Source organism: Pelodiscus sinensis, chromosome 5 (assembly GCF_052426305.1).
Source record: "Pelodiscus sinensis isolate ZL-2025 chromosome 5, ASM5242630v1, whole genome shotgun sequence".
Classification (NCBI taxonomy): domain Eukaryota; kingdom Metazoa; phylum Chordata; order Testudines; family Trionychidae; genus Pelodiscus; species Pelodiscus sinensis.
The window spans coordinates 103101532-103125863 of NC_143056.1; the positions used below are offsets into that span (position 1 = coordinate 103101532).

The following is a 24332-nucleotide window of genomic DNA, read 5'->3' on the forward strand; positions in this document are numbered from 1 at the left end:
ACATTAATGTAAAATCAGGAGTAACTCTGCTCTGACTTCAATGGATTTATGCTAGTTTTATGCTTGTGTAACTGGGATAAGAATTCATACCTATATTCACAAAGTTGCTTATATGGGTATAGTGCTGGGTGGCCGTACGAGTTTAATTTACCCTTCCTGTGAGATCAGTGAAGTCAGTGGAGTTACACTCGGCCCAGAGAAATCGCTTCTCATATTGACAATGTCTAATTCCCATTTAAAACTCTAGCTAAAAGTTCCCTCAATGGTTACAAACTTATGATTATCCTCCACATGACAAATTCATCACTGGAGTAAGTAGGCACAGTTCTACAGATCTTAGTTGTCTTTGATTATGCCCACAATGAATTTGGCCCCAAAGCTGTGGAGCCCACAGGCTAATCTCAACAGCAGCCATAGCTGATTTTTACAGCTGGATAGCATCTTTAACAGTTTAGAAAATCTAGCATTAGAAGGTCATAAACCTATGTTAACAAATCCACGTGAGTGTTATGAGCCAAATTTTACCCTTTGATGCATTCATCCAACTGCCATTGAAATCAGTGGAAGTTGATGAGCATATATGAAAATGGAGTACTCCCTGCACAGTTTAAAATGGCTTAATTCCTCTAGTACATGCACCATGCTGCTCCACACAGCATTTATTAGACAGTTTCATTTGGGTTTTTATGTATTTATTTTTTTTGTCAAAAGCATTACACTGTTCTGTTTAGTATGAAGGGTTTTATGTTATTCAGACTTGAAGTAAACCTCTTAAAATATAACTGAGCTCAGAAATGCAATGTTAGCTGATATACTTGCTGTGGTTTGATACATATGCTACAATAGAATCCTAAAACAAATATATCATGAGGTAGCATTAAAAGTGTTCTCCTCTGTATGCTGCAGCTTTTTCTTTCCACAGTGTTACTCGTGCTACGCTTACAAAATTAAATCAAGTGTTATAAGAACAAAGACTGGATTCTGGGAGTATGCCACTGACTTTCCAGGAAGTACATTTGGACTGTAATGTTTGAAGAGCTGATGTTGGAAGGGTCAGTATCAAGTGTTCAAAATCATGAGTCAGGTCCCAAACAATCATGAAGGGTTTTTATTTGTAAAAGATAAATACAGGAGGGGCTCCTTTTTTGTTTGTTTTCTAGTTTTAATACCATTGAGGGGTCACAAGTTCAAGCTTCACTCTGTGAGGGCTAGAAATGTGCTTTGATTTCATTCTGCTGCATTCACATGACTCCAGGAACTGGGGCTTAACAAAAACTAACCAATCAGTTGAAATCTAGAGAGTAATCAAACACTGTCGCTCTTACTCAGGCTGGCCATGGGCCTCATATGCAGTATGTCCATCTCAAATTATTCTTGTTTGTTATAAGAATAATTGAAAAACAGTTGCCTCACTGTTGCCTCTGTCAGACTCAGAGTTGCATACACTCCCACACATCAAATATAGATGTACCAAATAGATACTCTGTAAGCACCATACTTAAACTAGAAACAGTCAATAAAACAGTCAAGTAATTTCAGCTTTCAATGGCAAGTATCTAAATCAGTGGTTTTCAAACTATGGGTTGTGACCCAAAACTGGTCGTGGAATGTTGGGTCCGGGGTCTCATTGCTGCAGGATGATCAGGTGACCAGTGAGGGTGCTAAGGCTGGCTCTCTCCTTATTCCCCTTTCCTTTTTGGGGCGGGGAGGGGTGAGGGGCGGGAAGCTTGGGAAAAAATAAGAAAGTACGAGAAAATGGGAAGGAAACCTACTTTCTCACTAAGCAAATGGTCTGGTAGCACTTTCTCACTGTTTTTTTTAAACTTTTTTTTCCAATTGGATAAACAGTAAAAGTGCAAAAGCTTGTTTTCCCCCACTTTCCTTCATTTCCTTTTTAAAAAACTTCCATCCTTAGAGTAACACAAGGGGAAAAGAGATTTTTTTCCATATCCAGAAAATCCACAGTTTTCAGAGGAGCAAGATTTAAATGGCTCATTCTACCCTCAATCTGTCTGCTGACACATAGGTTTTCTGGGGAGCATCTTTAGCTCCAGAGTCTCAATTCTGTAAACACTTGTGCATGGGAACAGCTTTGCTCACTGGAGTTGTTTCATTGACTTGAAAGTCTTTGCTGCATCAGATATTAAGAATGCCGGTTTAATATTTTTTGTTGAAAACTAACAAGTGATAAATAGTCTGGATCGGATCCTCTTTTGGTGTAAATCAGCATAGCTCCAGGAAGTCCTTAAGGGTACCGTAATTTACATCATTTGAGGACCTGGCCCAATAGGACCCTAATTTTCCTTTCACGTACTCTAGTTGTACACTAATATAATTCTGCCAATTGCTAGGGTTGCCAGGTATCCGGTTTTGAACTGGACAGTCCAGTATTTGAGCTTTCTGTTCGGGAAACAAATTGAGAAAATATAAGTGTTTGGTATTTTCTAAATAAGATGTAATGTAGTTTGTGATGTAATGTCAAGTGTGTCTGGTATTTTTGTTTAAATCATCTGGCAACCCTACAGTGATTGCAGAAAAATTACTCCTGATTTATACCAGTGTGAGAGAAAATCTAGACTCACTAGTGGGGTACGAGAGAGGGGGAGACTTTTTTTAAGATGCTAAAATTAATATTTACAAATTATACCATTTTTCAAGCAAACTGGATTAACTTTGTGGATCATTCAAAACATTACATCCTATTAATACCAGGACATATCATCAACTCATATAAGGAAAAGAAAAGAACAATTTAATATGGGCAGCTCAACCTTAATTTGGAGACAAAGGAACCTCACACAAAAGACAATGTATATACAATGAATCTGAATTTACATATGATACTGAACTGATCCAATGAATATGTTGATGTTTACAAGTTCACAGAATATGACATGGCGTCCACCAGAAATCTGAAATTCACAGCACAAAACAGCATGAACATACACAAAGGGGCCATTTCATATGAGGATCATTGTCTAAAATGTTTTCAGAACATAAATCTTAAGTTACAAATGTTACTCTCCATTCATTCTCAGACATAACAAATGAAGGAAGAAATGCAGAGATATACTTGCAGTTGAAAATGTTTTTCAGGAAATGATCTTCACAGGAATATCATTCTCATTCCATTAACTGCTGACTCCAAGCCAACCATTTGTAAAAAGTAAATATGCAAACTGGGCTACAATAATGTGTGTCACTTTAATGTTCCTGCATTCAAAATCATTCTAGAAAAAGTATCCATTTTCTTTGGATGTTTTATTCCTCCATTAAACAAAGCAAAAAATGATATGTGGATGTTGAAGAAGGGAATCCTACACTTTAATTTTCTTGCATATAGTACAAATTAAATGTGTATAGCCTTGAACTTTTCTTAGCTGTCTAAAGCTATTCAGTAGTACTCAAATAGTGTGTGCTGGTATCTGACTTCTCCCACGCAATAAGCAGAAAAAAACAAATTACACATCAATAAGAAGACTTATGAAGGATAGAAGAACTCCTAAAAATTAACTGGTACTTTTCCTTTACCATGTGACATACAGCCCCACTAACCTTTGCATGCTTTCAAATTCCTGTTTAGGATAAAAGACTCTTTTCGGCATTCCCTTGTAATTTATAACAGGTAAGAAATGATGTTGTGCCAATCTAATGTTGGTGCCAATGATTCCATTCATTCCTTTGGATTCTCTCAACAAATCTATTAAACACATACAAGCTTTCAATATGCTTGAAAAAAACACCACGTGGGATAGAGAAGATACACAGATAAGATACCAAATTATATTTTTTCCCCAGATGGGCAAATAGTACCGATCAGATATTTTATGACCTCTTCACATGTCTATCAGAACATACCATGACTAAAAAAGCATCTGGATGGAAGCTCCTGGAAATAGCCTCAATTTCTAATGCCTTGTTGGCGCATACACAAGTCAGCAGTGGCAGGGGACTGCTGCAAATTATTATTTGGTCTGCTCCTGATACCACTGCATGAAAAACTAATATTTAATATTGAGACAAATCTTTTGCCAACTAGGACTTATTGTTCTCACTATGCACTCACATCGCATCCACTCAGAACTTCATAGAGATGGCAATGTTAGAAGTTAGCTCCTTTCCCCAAAAGCCCAGGTTTCTGCCACTTCAGCTAAAAGAAAATCTTAGCTGCCTGCAGCAGAACAGTTTATTACAATATTTGGGTTCCAAAAATTGAAATAAATGGGGAATGATTTTATACTAATGTTTTCTGAATTACCAAGCAACTAATAGTAATGTATCCAACATCAACACAAGGCATTCATACAGAAAAGACAAAACCAAAGATTTGTTCCAAGAAGTCTTTTCCAGTTCAAAAAGTTCTGTCTATTTCTCAGAGCAATCACAAAAATAGTTCTCAGGAATGTAAGGGCACACATTTGTTCTATTAGTAGGGTGATGAGGAATCTTCTGCTCATTTCTGAAAGAGAAAAACTAATGCTAGCCCTACTGTATTCCCATCATCTGCTTCGCTTTTTTTTCCCCAAGTGGGCTTAGGGATATGATTACATATATGTCACATTTGCAAGGGAACTAAAGTCCTTTTTCAGGCCAGATACATAGTCTATGAATGAAACAGGACTGTAGTTCTGAAACTGCAGCTACTGGACCTGTTCTATCATAGGGTATGTCTAGACTGCATCCCTCTGTCGGCAGAGGGATGCAGATTAGGCAGGTCGACATTGCAAATCAAGCGGGGATTTAAATATCCTGCACTTAATTTGCATTAAAATGGCCACCGTTTTTGCAGACTCAGCACTTTGTCAGCAAAAAGCGGCAGTCTAGAGGGGGAACTGTCGAGAAAGAAAGCCTTTTTCGACAGATCCTGTAAATCGACCTGCCTAATCTGCATCCTTCTGCCGACAGAGGGATGCAGTCTAGACATACCCATAATGGTCAGACATCTAGTGGTCTCAAGAAACGTCTTCTTCACAGAAGACCAGGAGTTTTACAGAACTTCCAGATTTTTTTTCTGCCATGAGGATCTTTGAGTTTTTCTCCTTTGTGACTTCTTTGCTATAAAGTTAACCATGATAAAATACATGGATGATACCTAACTAGAAGTATCTCATCCTCAAAGGAAGACAGGATGAAAGTGACCTGAAGAGATTAGAACAGAGAAGGATTCAGCAGACAGGTGTGATTTATTTGTAGTAGCCTGTGGCACATGCTCATATCCTTCACTAGCCTTATGTCTAGTTGAACATCTTGTTTCAGTAATACCACCATTTTAAATGGGCACACTATTAGACTTATGCTGTACATCCAATTTTAAAAATAATCTTCAATGTATTTTCATATTTGTAAAATTTAATATTTTTGTGTTATCTCATGTGACCCTGCCTGCTCTCTACAATTCTCTAGAAAGTCAAGACCTACAGTTTGAGAATCAGGATCTCAGATAAGCCACTTCCTCCTCAGGGCAATTCAATATGAGATCCTGCTTAAAAAGTTAGTTTCTGTTTAAGATTCTTAGTTCAGGCACCTTGCAGCAACTGGGGTCTTTTCTTCCACCTCATCACGACTACCATTTATTCTTATTTACATAGCCTAATTGCTTCAGGAATTTCCCATTTGATTTTTTATTTTCTTACAGTCAGCAGATTCTATGCCCCATAAAGAGTTTTTGAATCATCTAGACTTTAGTATTCTGTTTTGTAATTTATTGCTGCAAGAAAGGATATAGTTGCACATTTTAATGTCAGGGAGATAACATGTAGTGTCTATCAAAATATGCTCATTTTAAGGGCCAGAAACCTTGACAGTGCCCTTTTGCATAGAAAAGCCATTGGAAACCTGCACGTTGCTGACCCAGGGTACGTCTAGACTGCAGGCTTCTTTCAAAAAAACTTCTTCCGAAAGACAGCGTCCACACTTCAAAAGCACATCAAAAAAGCGATCTGCTTTTTCGAAAGAGAGTGTTCACACTCATTGGACGCTCTCTTGTATGTAAGCTGTGATTAGTATGGACGGAATGGCCACCAGGGCACCTGTGCTTTTTCCTGGAGGCCTCTTCTTTTGAAAAAACTCCCTCTTCTGCATCCACACACACCTTTTTCCAAAAGAGCTCTTTCGGAAAAGGCATTCTTCCTCGTAGAATGAGGTTTACCAATGTTGGAAAAACCCCTCTGTTCTTTAGATTTTCTTTCGAAAGAACACAATTGCAGTGTGGACATTAGTGAAGTTTTTCCGAAAAACAGCCATTTTTCCAAAAACCCCTGCAGTCTAGATGTACCCCCAAAGACATAGTATAATCAAGTATTAGTGTAGCCTGATTATTGAGAGGCCATGCTGCCATGCTTCATGGTTGAGAGGCCACAGGGTGTGTCCTGGGCTCTATTCTTGTTTGCAATGTTAGACAAGTTTATCCTTCTTCTATAGAAGAGGAATAATGCTACTTTCCTTAGGTACAGTGGCCTCATGAGGCGCAGCTAATGTATATATAGTTAGAGCATTCAGTTCCTCTAATGAATAGTGCTGCAGTAACATCATATGTTATTAAGAGTAGTGTATGAAAAGTATGCAACTTGAAAAGTAAGAAAAGTTGGAGCATGTGTTAAAAGATGATACAGCAATCTCTCTCTACTAAGGGAACTGATGGGCAAGAGAGCTGGCTGTATTTTTAAAGAAGCCTTACTAAAGGGGCAGGACAAACCATCCCAATGCGCAGTAAGAAAAGCAAATATAGTAGGCGACCAGCTTGGCTTAATAGGCAATCCTTGGCCAACTTAAACACAAAAAGGAAGCTTACAAGAAGTGGAAACTTGGACAGATGACTAGGGAGGGGTATAAATATATAGCTCGAGAATGCAGGGGAGTAATCAGGAAGGTGAAAGCACAATTGGAATTGTAGCAAGCAAGGGACGTGAAGGGTAATAAGAAAGGTTTCAACAATAGAAGATGGCCAGGGAAGGTGTGGGATCTTTACTGAATGAAGGAGTGAGAGAAGGGCCTGGCAGCACAGGGGCTAAACAAAGCCTTTTTGCCCAGCTAGCCCCGCCCCACTTTACCTGCAGCCAGGGGCTACCAACTCACAGAAATTTCATTTACAGACAAAATGGGAAAAATGTACAGACTTTACGGACATGTCCGATTTTGGCTAATTTTTTACGGACTGTCCATAAATTTACTGACGATTGGCAACCCTGCCTGCTGCCAAGGCCAGGCCTGGAGGGAGGATAAAAGAAAGGAGCCTGGCTCAGTTAGGGGCTGACAGGCAAGATAGACAGGAGTGTAGTTCTGCGTGGACAGCCACAGGAGACCGTAAACCTTCAACCCTGCTACCCTGGGTCATGGGAAAGAGGGGAACCTGCTAGAACCCTCTCTAAGAGGGAAAACCTAGACTCTTGGAGCTATGCCCCAAACTTAAGGCCTGGACTAACATAGTGGGCCAGAGTTCCTAGGCCCTAGGGCACCAGCGGCAGTGGTCTGCCAGAGAATCCTAGGGCGTAACCACTAGCCCACCCCACTGCCAGGGAGACCAGGCCACAGGGAAGAAACCTAGTGACAGAGGGTGTGGAAGTAGCTGAAGTACTCAATGCTTTTTTGCCTGTCTTCAAAGACAAGGACAGCTCCCAGACTGCTGCATTAGGCAGTATAGTACAGGAAGGAGGTGGGCAGCCCCCCAGTGGAAAAAGAACAGGCTAAGAACTCTTTAGAAAATCTGGACATACACATATATCCATGGGGCTGGATATGATGCATTCAAGAGTGTTTAGGACATTATCTTTGAAAACTCATGGTGATCGGGGGAGGTCCCATACAACTGGAAAAAGGCAAATGTAGTGCCCATCTTTTAAAAAGGGGAGAAGGACAATCCAGGGAATTACAGACCAGGTCAGCCTCTTCTCAGCTCCTGGACAAATCGTGGAGGGGATCCTCAAGGAATCCATTTTGAAGTAGTTGGAAGAGGGGAAAGTGATCAGGAATAGTCAACATAGATTAATAGAGGGCAAGTTATGCCTGACTAACATGAATGCCTTCTATGACAAGATAATTGGCTCTATGGACATGGGGAAGTCAGTGGATGTGATATACCTTGACTTCAGCAAAGCTTTACATATGGTCTCCCACAATATTCTTGCCAGCAAGTTAAGGAAGTATGGATTGGATAAATGGACTGTAAGATGGACAGAAAGCTGTCTAGATTGTCGGAACCAATGGATAGTGATCAACCGCTCAATGTCTGGTTGGTGGTCGGTTTCAAGTGGCATGTCCCAGGGGCCAGTTCTGGGGCCAATTTTGTTCAACATCTTTATTAATGACCTGGATGAGGGGATGGATTGAACCTTCAGCAAGTTTGCAAGTGACACTAAGCTAGGGGGAGAGGTAGATATGTTGGAGGGCAGGGATACGGTCCAGAGTGACCTAGACGGATTAGAAGATTCAGTCAAAAGAAATCTGATGAAGTTCAACACGGACAAGTACAGAAGAATCCCAAACATTGTTATAGGCTGGGGACCGGCTGCCAAAGCAGCAATTCGGCAGAAAATAACCTGGAGATTACTAGGGATGTAAGGGTATGTCTACACTGCAAAGTTAATTCAAACTAAGACACGTTAGTTCGAATTAACTTTGATAGGCACTACACTAGCGCTCCGTTAGTTCGAATTTAATTCGAACTAGCGGAGCGCTTAGTTCAAACTAGGTAAACCTCATCCCACGAGGACTAAGCCTAGTTCGAACTTACTAGTTCGAATTAAGGGGTGTGTAGCCCCTTAATTCGAACTAGTGGGAGGTTAGCCCACCCCAGCTTGCCCTGGTGGCCACTCTGGCCCACACCAGGGAAACTCTATGCCCCCTTCCCGGCCCCGGACCCCTTAAAGGGGCACGGGCTGGCTACGGTGCCCGTGCCAGGTGCAAGCCTCCCAGCACCCAGCTAGCAGACCCAGCACCTGGCACGGCTCAAGCCAGCCACCCGATGCCCCCCAGCCCTCTGCCTCTTCCCGGGACCAGGCTGGCGGCTCCCGGGAGCTTGCCCGGGACCGCAAGAGGCGGGCACCCGCCTGGGCTAGTGCGGACATCGTGGACCTCGTCCACGACCTCTGCACTAGGCACAGGAAAGTGGCCGGCTAAGGCAGGAGAGCTGCCAGCCTGGCCACCCAGGAGCAGGTGTGCATGAAAATCAAGGTGGTCCACTGAGACCCCTGACCCTGAGCCCAGAGCTTAGAATGGCCGTACTGGGTCAGACCAAAGGTCCATCTAGCCCAGTAGCCTGTCTGCCGACAGCAGCCAACCGTAGGGACCCTGGAGGGGATGGACCGAAGACAGAGACCAAGCCATTTGTCTCTTGCCATCCCTCTCCAGCCTTCCACAAACTTTGGGCAGGGATACCACTGCTACCCCCTGGCTAATACCACTCCATGGACCCAACCTCCATCACTTTATCTCACTCCTATTTAAACTCTGTTCTAGTTCTAGCCTTCACAGCCTCCTGCAGCAAGGAGTTCCACAGGTTGACTCTTTGCTTTGTGAAGAACAACTTTCTGTTACTAGTTTGAAGCCTGCTACCCATTCCTTTCCTTTGGTGTCCTCTAGTCCTTCTATTATGGGAACTAATGAAGAACTTTTCTTGATGCACCCTCTCCACCCCACTCATGCTTTTATAGACCTCTATCCTATCCCCCCTCAGTCTCCTCTTTTCTAAACTGAAAAGTCCCAGTCTCTTTAGCCTCTCTTCATATGGGACCTCTTCCAAACCTCTGATCATTTTAGTTGCCCTCCCCTCTCCCACTCTCTCTCTTCCCCTCTCCCACCTCCTTTTGCCAGTCTCCCCGAGTTTTGTTCCATAAAGAGAGATTCTATTTTTGACCACACATTTTCTTTATTTTGTACATCAGGAAGGGGGGCTAGGGAAGGGTAAGTGGAAGGAGGTGAGGGAGGAATGGGGCACGAGCCCCCGATGGGGAGGACTGGGATGGCTCTGCGGGCTTCTGGGGGTGGAAGCTCTCCTGCAGCCCCCCAATTGCCCTCTCTCCCCAGATGGCAGCCTGCGGCAAGTGCAGCCGGTCTGATGGCCTAGTGCTGTGATGTGCCCAGTGTGGGTACTCCGGGCAATCCAAGCCAGGACTGCTTTGCAAGCGGGGCACCCCTGAGAACTGTCTGTCCGGGGTGGGGGTTGGGACCCTTTAAGCGCAGCCCTCGGCTAGCCTGAGACAGCATCTCCACGCTCTAAGTCCTCCTCTGATGCCCTGCCGGCACTGCTTCCGGCCATCCTTAACCCCGGTTCAGGGTCCACTTAATGTGGACATGCTAGTTCGAATTAGCAAAATGCTAATTCGAACTAGTTTTTTAGTCTAGATCCGTTAGTTCGAATTAGCTTAGTTTGAATTAACTAATTCGAACTAAGTTAGTTCGAATTAGCGCTGTAGTGTAGACATACCCCTATTGACTAATCGAGTAGTTGACGGAAATTCCATTGACTACTTGATTAATTGATGATTAATTGAAATGTAACATCCCTAGAAGATTACAGTGAATGAGAATCTGGATATGAGTCAATAGTGTGCTCTTGTAGCCAAGAAGGCTAATGGCATATTAGGGTGCATTAGTAGGAGTATTGTCTGCAGAGCTGGGGAGTGATTATTCCCCCTTATTCGGCACTGGCAAGGCCACATCTGGAGTACTGCGTCCAATTCTGGGCCCCCCACTACAGAAAGGATGTGGATGCATCAGAGAGAGTCCAGTGGAAGGCAACAAAAGTGATTAGGGGGCTGGCGCACAACACATGAGGAGCGGCTGAGGGATTTGGGATTATTTGGTCTGCAGAAGCGAAGAGTGAGGGGGGATTTGATTGCAGCCTTCAGCTTCCTGAAGGGAGGCTCCAAAGTGGGTGGAGAGAGGCTGTTCTCAATGGTGACAGATGACAAAACAAGGAGCAATGGTCTCAAGTTGCAGTGGAGAAGGTCAAGGATGGATATTATAAAATATTATTTCACTAGGCAGGTGGGGAAGCACTGGGATGGGTTCCCTAGGGAGAGGGTGGAATCTCCATCCCTAGAGGTTTTTAAGTCCCAGCTTGCCAAAGTCCTGGCTGGGATGGTTTAGTTGGGTTTAGTCCTGCTTTGGGAAGGGGGCTGGACTCAATGACCTCCTGAGGTCTCTTCTAACCCTAAGTTTTTATGACTCAATTCCTTTATATACCCGGCAAGTATGCCTTATTTTCAGCTGCCTTTTTGGTGCACTTTGGGAAGATACCAAAGTTTGTATAAATTCGGCAGTTTCCCTGGCGCAGAGAAGTCCTCACCCAGCTTTAGCTCTGCTTGCTCCTGACGAGGGGACAGCATCACAGACTGCAGCTTGTATTTTCTCTTTTCTTTTTCCAGCTTTTTGGAGAAAAGAGTTTGGGGTACCCTGGGGTTGGTTTCAAGTGTCCACCCCTGTTTGTGGGTTCAACTTGATGGTGGCAGCGGATTCCCCAAAATCCGGGTATTAGGATTTGGGGGGGGGAGTTTTTGTACCAAAGCTTGTAGAGATCAGGTTATGGGATTGCTTTTGAGGGCCCCCCCCACTTCTGCATTCATCATGCCAGAGTGGGGAACAGTCTTGACAATCATCAATACTGATTTGTGGGTCAGCAGACAGATATGTCTACTTGAAAGCAAACAACAGGTATAGAGTGAAGCATAACCTGACCAGGGCATGTGGACCTTGTTGAAAGACATAACACAAGGGCTAAAATGAACGATTGATAAGGGAATAGATGTGGGATGATTTTCAGTTGGCACTACTCTGCAGCCTCTTCATGAAGTATTAATTAGGTAGAAATTAGTAATAACATGCCCAGAGCATTCCCATCCATAGGAAGGTTCCAGGTGGCCAACCCAAACCGCATGCAACCCCCCGCCCTCAGATGGGATGATTCCCCATATTGAGGTTAGTTCCAACCTCATCTGTTGGGCTCAGGCTGGCATGGAGGGGGGACCTGGGGTTGGCCCCTCTGCAGTTTCTGTGGCAGTCAGAGCCGTGAGAAGCAGAGAGATTTGGCAGCCTGCTCTGTGCTTTACCATCTTACAGCCATGTTGCTCCACTTCACAGTGGTGGCAGGAAAAAGAGTAACTTGGCCCCAGCCTGCTCTACTCCCCTAGCTGCTGTGCTGCTCTGCTTCCTACATCTCCTGCTAGCACGGTGAGTGGAGGGGACTGACCCCAGTTGCTGCCCTGCATGAGACCCCTCAGTAATCCCCCGAAGTTGTATCACTCAGTGGAGGGGGCTTTGGAAAAGAGGTGCAATGGGGGTGGGAGAGAGCAGACAAGGGCACGATAAGGCGGAGCAGCAGTGGAGCAGGGGTGAGAAAAGGTGAGGCCCAGATAGAGGGGGGCTGTCCTGGGCCCTGCATCCTCCTACAAACAGCCCTCAATATGCCCAGAGGGCATGGCATTAAGACATGTGACTCCTTTGAAACAAAGAGTATAAATGTTAAGTAAAATGCCTCTGCAAGGGTGCACAAGGAAAATCGTTACTTAACCTCTTGAGGGGCCTGTGAGAGTACTAAACAAGAAAGGCCAAAACTCTGTTCTGTGGGCTCGAGTGTGAACCAGAAGTTTTCAAGGCAACTAAGACCTTGCTTTGAGGAAACCTGGGACAGATCAAGTACATTAGAGAGAAGAGAAGAGAAGAGAAGAGAAGAGAAGAGAAGAGAAGAGAAGAGAAGAGAAGAGGAAGAAGTTTTCATCTAGAATTGATAGCTATATCTGTTCTGCTTGCCAATAAGAATATTCTGTAAAGCCAACATAGGGTATGTCTACACTGCCACCCTAGTTCGAACTAGGGTGGCTAATGCAGGCATTCTAAGTTGCAAATGAAGTCCGGAATTTAAATGTCCCTGGCTTCATTTCCATCTTGCCAGGCACCACCATTTTAAAATCCCCGTTAATGCGGACTCCGTGCCCGCGGCTACACGCGGCTACACGTGGCACGGAGTAGGTTGTTCGAATTAGGCTCTCTAATTCGAACTACCAGTACACCTCGTTCCACGAGGAGTAACGGTAGTTCGGATTAGAGAGCCAGTCCGAACTACCTACTCCGTGCCGCGTGTAGCTGCGGGCACGGAGTCCGCACTAACAGGGATTTAAAAATGGCGGCGCACGGCAAGATGCAAATGAAGCCCGGGATATTTAAATCCCAGACTTCATTTGCAACTTCGAATGCCTACATTAGCCACCCTAGTTCGAACTAGGGTGGCAGTGTAGACATACCCATAGCTATTAAGGGTGTATGTTTTGGGAATGGAGGTTCACTAGGGAGAGTGCACTATATAACCTTATCCTGCTTGTGGCCTTCTTTCTCCATAAACTGTTGTACATTGATTATATTGAATCAGATTTTCTACTGTTCAGCACTAGGTCTGTAAAGATCTGGTTTGACAGCTCCATCCTTAACACCTATACCTAATGGGTGTGTCTAGACTGGCAAGATTTTGCGCAAAAGCGGCCGCTGTCTACACTGGCTGCTTGAATTTGCGCAAGAGCACTGACTTTGTAATGTACAAAATCAGAGCTTCTTGTGCAAATGCTTTCACGCTCCCGCTCGGGAAAAAGCCCTCTTGCGCAAGAATACTTGCGTAAAAGGGCCAGTGTAGACAGGGAAGAACTGTTTTGCGCAAAAAAGCCCCGATGGCTAAAATGGCGATCGGGGCTTTCTTGCGCAAAATCGCATCTAGACTGGCCACAGATGCTTTTGCGCAAAAGCAAATCTCTTGCGCAAAGGCACTTGCCAATCTAGATGCGCTTTTGCGGAAATACTTTTAACGGAAAAAAATTTCCGTTAAAAGTATTTCCGCAAAATCATGCCAGCCAATGTGTACTAGCCATAGTTGAGATTCTGGGCCAATACTACTTTTTTCAATTATGGTATTCATGCTGTGCTTTGAAAATTAAACTGAACATTTAAAAAGTTGTTCTCAGGAAACTTGGAGGCAGAGCAAGGTCCAAATGGCATGGCTGGGAAACCAATACAAGAGTCCAGTTTCCTGGTGAAAGTGAGTTACCCTTCAATGAATACAAGGAATGAGACAGCCCTTTCCATTTTAAGCTCTCAACAGGCTTTACCAAAGTGAATAACTTTAACTTCAACATGAGAGGGAAATAGAAAATTATTACTGTGCCCCTTATTCTGATGGGAGAAAGTGTTACACAAAGGCTACGTCTAGACTACATCCCTTTTTCGGAAAAGGGATGTAAATTAGACATATCGCAATTGCTAATGAAGCGGGGATTTAAATCTCCCACGCTTCATTAGCATAAAAATGGCTGCCGCTTTTTTTTGGCATGGAGCTTTGTCGGAAAAAAGCGCCAGTCTAGACGCTGATCTTTTGAAAAATAAAGCCTTTTCCGAAAGATCTCTTATTCCTTATTTCAAGAGAGATAAGGGATCTTTCAGAAAAGGCTTTATTTTTCAAAAGATCAGCGTCTAGACTGGCGCTTTTCTCCGACAAAGCTCTGTGCCGAAAAAAAGCAGCAGCCATTTTTATGCTAATGAAGTGCGGGAGATTTAAATCCCCGCTTCAATAGCAATTGCAATATGTCTAATTTACATCCCTTTTCCGAAAAAGGGATGTAGTCTAGACGTAGCCAAAGAGATTAAGGGAAACATTTTGAGCCGCGTCAAGGATCAGCCTCTCTGCTCCTGTAGAGATAATCTGTACCTGTAGAAGGGAAGCTAGGCATTTAAAAATCTATCAGTAGTGACTAGCCTGCAGTTACACGGGAACAGTTTCCAAACTTCTTGATTCCAAATCCTGTACCATAATCACAAGATCATCCCAACTCTACATCTCAGCTTTGGGAATCTTCATCGTGCTCTGTGAATACTCTTCATAAACCCTTCCTAAATCCTTTTGTGCAATCCCAATCTGCAGTAATTTATTTCTAAAATCTATCCACCTGCTCTAAACTCCAATTGTCTCTTTCCAAAGAAGTTTTGTACTGGCATTATTTGTTTGAGTACAGTATTACCATGTTGTTAAATTAGAAAACAAGTAGTACACAATACCAGCAACAGCATTATCAGAATAAACTGCTATTGTGAACTGCACATTCTTGCGGTTGCTTTTTCCCCCAAAAATACTCTGAAAAAGAAGTAGCTCATAAAATCATTTGCTACTACTTATCAAGCAGAACTATAGCTTCAGAAATAGCACCCTACAACATACTGCCTGGTAAATGTACATCACTTACATGCTTACTGGAATTAAGTAATTCTACTGAAGATTCAAAGTTTTGCCACTTTATGTTGGACACACATGTTAGAATCTGAGTAAATAATCTTAAATGGGTTTTCCTGTACAGCCTTAACACAAATTCAGAGATCTCCAAACAATTTCCAACCTGCAGATGTTTAAGTCATAAATATTGATATAATTTCAAAACCAGTTTATTTAAACTGCTTTAAGTACCAAAAGGGCTTGGGGATTGAAATTACTTAAAGCTATTTTTATATTAAGAAATGTTTAATAAAGTAATACAAAAAACTGAAATCCCCTCTGCCATACAACCCATTTGAAAATCTGCATTTGAAACATGCTTCTGTCTAAACAAAACATTTTATCCCCATGTTGAAATTCAGACTCTGAAGTTTATTTCATATCATTTTCACACTGGTTCAGATATTACTAAGTGCCTGATCTTGAACTGACTGAAGCTAATAGAAACACTTTGACCTTCAGTGGATTTAGAAACTAGAAACAAATCTTAGTTAATATCTCATATTGTAAAAATATTTTAGTCCAAGAATAATATTTGAATTGTACAAACTACAGTATTGTCTTCCACTTTTAATTGGTGGGAGTTCCACAATGAAAAGTCTGGCCAAGGTAACAGGAGAAAAGCCAACCACCCTTAATTTTAAAATATTAGAAAACAAAAATGAACACCCACAACAAAAATGCAGATAGAAAAAGTAATACTCAGACACCACAGAAATCAAAATGACAAACAATGGCAAGTAGTGTAGGATCTCCTACCTTTAGGGCAAAGGGCTCCACAGCCCATTGTACACTGTCCAAGTCACCCTCATTTTATCTGCACAAGGAGAACTAGCTGTCTGCAAGGTATTTTAAGACCCTTTCCTTGGAGGCCTCCTTTATGTGGCGGTTCTGTGAAGCTGTATTTGTAGCTGTCTAGCTTGTTTTCCAACAGAACACTCCTGATACCTCTCAGCTCAGTGCATCACTTCAGAACAAATGACTGACTGCCTATATAATTTAATATGATGCCACATGAGACTCATAGACCATCTGCAAAACAAACTAAATCTGCCTTCCGCAGATTGGCAAATTGTCTGGAGAGCTAAGAAGCAGATTTGACTATATCTTTTGTTACCTCTTATATGATCAAATGAAAGACTAGAATAGCTTCTGTAAGACATGTATTTTCATGCAATCTGAGTCTAGTTCAAATGCGGACTAACTGGTATCCCCTCCACCCACAATCTGGGATAGAAAATCCTCACCATTATCCTAAAAGGATGAGGCAGAACAGAACAGAGACATGGCAACAGGAAGCAAAACACCTTGATATTTGCCTGTGTTGGTTTTGGAAATCAGATGTACAGAATGATAAAAGTGGTTAAAGAGTGAAAATCAACACAAGCAGCCAAATCATTAAAATAGACATCCAGAAAGTGAAATGTAAGTGTAACACAATACAAGGGAAGTTGAAATTGCATTTCTACCAATTGTGCATGGTCTACATCTATAGGTACTACTTCCACGGAAATATATGGCAAAACTCTATCAGGCAGAGAATCAGGACTTCAAATGGAAGTAACCATATACAAAAAGTTGGGGGAGGGCAAGAAGTGAGAACATATGACTTCAACAGGACAGTAAAACATCAGGGAAATGAAAATATGTAACCCTCTTCACCTCGAGAGCGACTGTGGCTCAGTAGAGGACCAGATGAAATAATAATCAGTTTTGACTTTGCGTCAAAACTGAATTGCTATGAAGATATTAAATAACTAAAACCTTGAAGGAGCTGTAAAAGTTTTGAGTGTCTGTTTCCACTCGGAGCACAAGGAGGAAATGACACATCCTGGCTCCATCCTGAGCAATAGAAAGTGGTTACCTTTCTGATTTCCATTTAAATTTCACAGGAATTACTACTGCCAAAGTAATAAATGGACATTGTGAGGTGCTTCTTACTCAGCGTTATCCAGCTGCACTACAAACCAGTATTCACCCATGGTCCTGGTTCTGAAATGGTGCAGCATAGAAAAGATACAATGTATTCTATACCTTGTGCCTTGCATCACACCCATAGTGGTGTACCTGGGGGGAGCTTTAGGTGGAGCACTTAACTCACCTTAGTGAAAACACTGTGGTTGATTGGCTGTTCATTGAACTCTAGCCTCCATTCTGGAAGTTCTGTTGATGTTTAGCCCACTACAATAATGAGCGCTATGTACCTGGCATATGGAAGCAGCACCCACTTCCTCAAAGCAGGAAGGTGGTAGTGCTGCAATGCTGCATAACATCAGTTGATTGTAGAAACAATTAGATAAAATACCAAGTTTCCTTGGTTTCTCCTCTGATTTCATCTTTAAAATACTGCATGCATTTACCATAGTTCCAGGAGGCCCCTATTTAAATTAATGGGTGTCATTACAGTACTATTCAGCGGACAAGAATAAGAGCTTTAAAATAAGCAAAGTGGGGTTGTTTTCTGAGGGTATGTCTACACTGCAGAGCTTTTCCAGAAAAACAGCCATTTTTCTGGAAAAACTACACTTATATCCACACTGTTATTGCGTTCTTTCAACAGAGTGGGGGGGATTTGATAGCAGCCTTCAACTTCCTGAAGGGAGGTTCCAAAGACGATGGAGGAAGGCTGTTCTCAGTAGTGACGGATGCAATGGTCTCAAGTTGTGGTGGGAGAGGTCCAGGTTGATATTAGGAAAAACTATTTCACTAGGAGAGTGGTGAAACACTGGAATGGGTTACCAAGGGAAGTAGTGGAGTTTCCATCCCTAGAGGTGTTTAAGTCTCGGCTTGACAAAGCCCTGGCTGGGTTGATCTAGTTGGGATTGGTCCTGCCTAGAGCAGGGGGCTGGACTTGATGACCTCCTGAGGTCTCTTTCAGCTCTATGGTTCTATGATTCTATGACAGAAAGTCGAAAGAACACAGGTTTTTCCGACCGCAGTAAACCTCTTTCTACGAGGAAGAAGCCTTTTTCAGAAAAAGACGTGTGTGGATGCAGAAGAGAGTGGTTTTTTGAAAGAAGAAGCCTCCAGGAAAAAGCACAGGTGCCCTGGTGGACCACTCCGTCCACAGTAGTCACAACTGAAATGCAGGATAGTGTCCAATCAATTGAGACGCTATCTTCTGAAAAAACACATAGGTTTTTTATTGTTCTTTTGCTGTATAGACACTCTCTTTTGAAAAAAGTTTTTCCGGAAGATATCTTCTGGAAAAGCTTTTTCCGAAAGAAGCGTGCAGGTTAGACATAGCCTGAGAGGGAGAAAATTTGCAGATGTTGAGTTAGGAATTTATGAGTTCATGGTCTGAAGCACATTCTTGAGGGTGGACAGCATAGTTTTGTAAGCACACCCTCCTGTCAATCCACTTTTGCTTCCCACAAACAACTTCAAACAGGGTTCCATTTCTACTCTTTGTAATCTAGAAGAAATCAATAATTTTATTAGCCTTTGATTCAGAAAACATGCTTCCCCTTGCCCTAAGCAGAAATCATTGCAGAACAGTATATATATATATATATATATATACACACACACACTAGGGGACTGAGGCCTCTGCTCGCTACACTCGCCTACCCACCTCTTTTCTATTTTGCTTCACTGAGACAGACTTTTGATGCTGATGATGTGATGATGTCATTGTGTCACCTGGCAGAAGCATTCTGTTGTCCAGCAGGAAAAACTTTTGTTTATATCGAAAGACATAAGATACATTGGGCCTAGTCTCTCCCACGCTGTCAAAAAGGGCTGAATTCAGACCCATGTTTTTCAAAGTTTCATGAAAATCAGAAGTTTAGCAAAGGAAGGAGGGAAATATGTTTCAAGTGGTTTTGGCCATCAATATAGAAAACAATTTAAAGTCAACATGAAACCGATAGCTTAATTTGTGAAAATAGATAAATACCATATCTGACACATAGCACATTAACCATGTAATAAATAAATACAGAAATAGTACTGAAATGCTTGGTTAATAGGTTTTGGTTCAGAGAGGAGGAAATTTAATTAAAGCATGTAATGTCAATTACTGTCATTTTTAATTGTATTATGCCTCCCTAGAAATAATGCAGACCCAGAAATATAAAGTTACCTGCATGTTTGATGTAAATGAGATAAAATTATCTAGGTCCTGAAAAAATCCAGATAGCCGTAGGAAAAATGCATGCTTACCTAATCTCACATGTCATAAAATTTAATTATTTATGGCCCATCTTTAAATTGTTGATTACATGAAAAGTGACATGCTTTCAGTTTAAACAGATAAAGCAACAACCCCAGCATTTGGCTTGTTTTTGGTTTGCATACATTTGTGTTTAAAAAACTTGATATTATTTCTGGATATTATAAATCTACTAAATCAAATTCTGTTACATTAATTTGCATCACTAAATAATTTGGCTTACTGTTAATATTAATAAAATCTATCAAAAACTGCAAGGCCTGATGCTGGATCTTGCTCTGTCTCTTTTGCTCTACCTTGTAGAAAATGGACAGTGAGCTAGTCCTGTGAAGGGAAATCCCCACTAGCAAAGCCAGAGTAGAGGTTGGACCTCCCTGATCCAACTCCTTCCGGACCTGATCAGACCCAAAGCAGGGAATTTGCAAGACCAGAGAAGGTTCCCTGCCACACTCCCAGTCACTGACTACCAGCTAGGAGAAGGGAGGCACTACCTCCAGTCACAGCCAGTCTGCCTGCTGGGTTGCTGGCCCCGCCGTTGCTGCCCTGGCCAGACTTCCTGCCGGTGATTGCCGAGGGCTGCTGCTGGATCTAGCCCCACTGCTGGGGGCTGCCACTACTCCCAGACCCTGCCTGTCCTGCTGCTTCAGCCCAGCCCCTTCTGAATTTAGAACCACTCCCTCCCTAGGTAACCCATTCCAGTGATTCACCACCCTCCTAGGGAAATAGTCTTTCCTAACATCCAACCTAGACCTCCCCCACTGTAACTTGAGACCATTGCACCTTGTTCTACCATCCGTCACTACTGGGAACAGCCTCTCTCCATCCTCTTTGGAACCTCCCTTTAGGAAGTTGAAGGCAGCTATCAAATCCCACCTCACTCTTCTCTTCTGCAGACTAAATAAGCCCAAATTCCTCAGCCTCTCCTTGTAGGTCATGTGCTCCAGCCCACGAATCGTTTTGGTTGCCCACCACTGGACTCTCTCCATCCCTCTACACCCTTTCTGAAGTGAGAGGCCTAGAACTGGATGCAATACTCCAGATGTGGCCTCACCAGTGCTGAACAAAGAGGAATAATCAAGTCTCTAGATCTGCTGGCAGTGCTCCTCCTAATGCAACCTAATATGCCATTCGCCTTCTTGGCTACAAGGACACACTGTTGACTCATATCTAGCTTCTCATCCACTGTAATCCCCAGGTCCTTTTCTGCCGAACTGCTATTTAGCCGTTCGGTCCCTACGCTGTAACAATGCTTGGGATTCTTCTGTCCTAAGTGCAGAAATCTGCACTTATGTTGTTGAACCTCATCAAATTTGTTTTGGCCCAATCCTCTAATCTGTTCAGGTCACTCTGGACTCTATCCCTGCCCTCCAAGGTATCTACCTCTCCCCCTACCTTAGGGTACGTCTACACTACAGCGCTAATTTGAACTAACTTAGTTTGAATTGGTTAATTCAAACTAAGCTAATTTGAACTAGCGCATCTAGAACAAAAAACTAGTTCGAATTAGCGTTTTGCTAATTTGAACTAGCGCGTCCACACTGATTGGACGCAGGGGCGCATTTAAGGGCGGCTGAAACCGGTTCTGGCAGGGCATCAGGTCAGTAGTTGCTTTATGTGGCTGCTGTCTGAGGTTATCTGAGGCTCGTGCTTAAAGGGACCCCCCTGGACAGCCAGTTCTCAGCTTTTCCTGCTTGCTTGCCAACATCGCCGAGGGACAGCAAAGCGTTGGTCTCTGTGCCCGTCTGTGTCGGTGCTTCCCTTCGGGGACGCCGCCGCAGGTGGCAACATGGAGCCAGAGCTTGCCCTGCACCTTCTGGTGCACTTTCTGGACTTGCTGCTGCAAGCCTGCCAGCAATGGCTCGAGGCTTCCTGGCACCTCCTGGTGCATGTCAGCCCCCTGCCTCTCCACCTGGCCGCCCTGGGGGCCGTGGAGGAGCCGCGGCAGTGCCCCGGCACCGGCGTGCCCTGCCGCATCTGGCGTCTGGACACCAGCAGCGACTGGTGGGACCGCATCATCCTGGAGCGCTGGGAAGACCGACAGTGGACCCAGAACTTCAGGATGAGGAGGGACACCTTCCTGGAGCTCTGTGAGTGGCTTGCCCCTGCTCTGCGCAGAAGGGACACTCGCATGAGGCCCGCCATCCCCCTCCAGAAGCAGGTGGCCATCGCCCTCTGGAAGCTCTCCACACCGGACAGCTACCGATCCGTCGGGAACCAGTTCGGCGTGGGGAGATCCACCGTCGGAGCGGTGCTCATGCAGGTATGGCACTCGTCGGCCACTGCGCCGGGGGGGAAGGGGGCTGCAAGGAGGGGATGGGCCACCCCAGGGACAAAGGGGGGGAGGGAGGAGGCAAAAGCACCTCGCACCGGAGGGGTCGGTCTGTCCCGGCCGTACTACACGCCGCCAGGGGGGTTGCTTCCGGGAGTGGGGCGCGGGGCACTGCCAGGGTACGAATGCTCCCAGGCACCAAGGCACCCCACTGATTGGCGCTTTGCTGTGTCTCTCTCCGCAGGTGGTCAAGGCCATCAACCGGGTGCTGCTCCGCAGGGTGGTCCGCCTCGCCGACCCGGACGCCGTCATCCGGGGCTTCGGCGCCCTCGGCTTCCCCAACTGCGGGGGGGCCATCGACGGGACGCACATCCCCATCTGTGCCCCAGAACACCAGGCGTCCCGTTACGTGAACCGCAAGGGGTACTTCTCCATCCTCCTGCAGGCCGTGTGTGACCACTGGGGACAGTTCACAGACATTAATGTGAGCTGGTCCGGCAAAGCACACGATGCCCGGGTGTACCGCAACTCCTCCGTGTGCCAGCGGCTGCAGGACGGGACCTTCTTCCCCGACCGCCACATCAGGGTTGGGGACATGGACATGCCCGTGTGCCTGGTAGGGGATGCCGCCTACCCACTGCAGCCGTGGCTGATGAAGCCCTACACGGGGCACCTCAATCCCTCCTGCCAGGCCTTCAATGCCAGGCTGATCAGGGCCCGCATTGTGGTGGAGGGGGCCTTCGGGCGACTGAAAGCCCGCTTTCGATGCCTCCTCACCCGTCTGGACCTGGCCGAGCACAACATCCCTCCTGTGGTGGCAGCATGTTGTGTGCTCCATAATTTATGTGAGAGAAAGGGGGAGGCTTTCCTGCCAGCCTGGATGGCTGAGGCTGACCACATGGCTGGCCACTACGGTCAGCCCCGCACCGCCGCCGTCCGGGAAGCCCAGCGGGGGGCCGTCCAGATCCAGGAAGCCCTGCGGGATACCTTCCTGGTGGAGGAGGAGGACTGACCTCTCCCTGCATGCCCCACTGGGGCCTTCTTCCACCCTACCCCCTTCCGCTTTCCCCTGCCTACCTACTGTCAAATAAAGACACCTGTTTTTCAAACAAAAACGTCTTTTTATTTAACATAACTGGGGTGGGGGGAGGGAGGACGAAGGGTGGGAGAGGGGAGGGGGAAACCTGGGACGAGGGAGCTGGAAGGGGAGGGAAGGGAGGAAGGGAAAGGAAAGCTCAGGGGCGGGGGTCCGGCTGCCTCTCCTGTCTCGCAACACTGCGGATCCGGGGGCGTTGGTGGGGAATGGTTGTGGAGGGTGGGGCAGGAGGGACGGGGGGTGTGGAGGAAGCAGAAGCGGGAGCAGGGGAACAGGAGCACGGGGAGCAGGAGGAATTGGGAAGCGGTCGAGCAGGCTCTGGAAGTGGCCTCCGGCGCAGCCTCAGGTCCTCCTGGACCCAGTGCTCCTGGATGTGGAGCTGTTGCTCCAGGAACCGGAGGTGCCACCTCTGGTACTCCTCCTGGTTCCTGGCTCTCCTGCTGGCCCGGGCGCGGGCGGCTGCTGCAGGCGGGGTAGTGCGCCCTGCAGTCCCAGGTGCTGCGGCTGTGGTGAAACAAGAACAGCAGTCAATTACCCCAGGGGCCCAGGTGTGTGAAACCCGGCTCCCCTCTGCAAGGCCAGGGCCCCTGCAGGATCCCCAGCTGCTGCTCCGTGGTGGGCAAGGCCCAGGCGCACGGTCCCTGGGCTCCCGCTCGCCCCAGCCCCCCGTACACATAAGGGGAGCACGATGGTACTCACATGTGGACGCCTCCCCGGCCTCGGATGACACAGGCGAGCGGCTCTGTGTGGTGCCTCTGGGGTCCTGGGTCCTCGGCAGGCTGCCGGCAGGCTCCTGGCTCTTGGAGCCCTCCTCCTCCTCCGTCTCTGGGAGCGGTCCCTCTGTCCCGGTGTCTATCACATCCCGGGGGGCAGGGACGGCATGAGCCCCCAGGAGGCGGTCCAGAGCCTGGAAGTGGGGGCACGCCTCCGGGTCGGCCCCTGGCAGGCAGGCCCGGGAGTAGGACTGCCACAGGTCCTTGATTTTCCAGCGCACCTGCTCTCGGCTGCGCTGGTGGCCCCTGGCGGCCAGGCTGGCAGCCATGCGGCCGTAGACTGCCGCGTTCCTGTGGCTAGTGCGGAGATCATGGACATTGGAGGCTTCCCCCCAAACCTCGATGAGGTCCACGATCTCCGCACTAGACCACGCGGGCGCCCGCCTCTTGCGACCCCGGGCAGGGTCCTGGGAGCCACCAGGCTGGTCCCGGGAAGAGGGGGAGGGCTGGGTGTCATTGGGTGGCTGGCTCATGGGGTGTCAGCTGCTGGGTGTGCTGGCACGGGTATTGGCAGCCTTGCAACTGGCACAAACTGTGTAGCCAGCCCGTGGCCCTTTAAGGGCTCCGGGGCTGGGAGGGGGGCAGTAGAGTTTCCCTGGTGTTGGCCAGAGTGGCCACCAGGGCAAGCTGGGAAGGGCTAGCCTCCCACTAGTTCGAATTAAGGGTCTACACAGCCCTTAATTCGAACTAGTAAGTTCGAACTAGGCTGAATCCTCGTGGAATGAAGATTACCTAGTTCGAACTAAGCGCTCCGTTAGTTCGAATTAAATTCGAACTAA

General features: G+C 45.7%; 1 protein-coding gene across 7 annotated transcripts in view; it reads right to left on the reverse strand.

Moving 5' to 3' along the window:
- The window catches only part of PARVA (parvin alpha), a 238667-nt gene that overhangs the window by 143526 nt on the left and 70809 nt on the right, over nucleotides 1-24332 (reverse strand). The window contains exon 1 of one of the 7 annotated variants that reach the window (XM_075927861.2): nucleotides 16001-16164. The exons of the other annotated variants lie outside the window; for them this stretch is intronic. Coding sequence (XP_075783976.2) covers nucleotides 16001-16028 — 28 coding nt within the window. The 5' untranslated portion in view covers nucleotides 16029-16164. Of the gene's footprint in view, nucleotides 1-16000; nucleotides 16165-24332 lie in introns of those variants that run through there. 7 annotated transcript variants of the gene reach the window in all.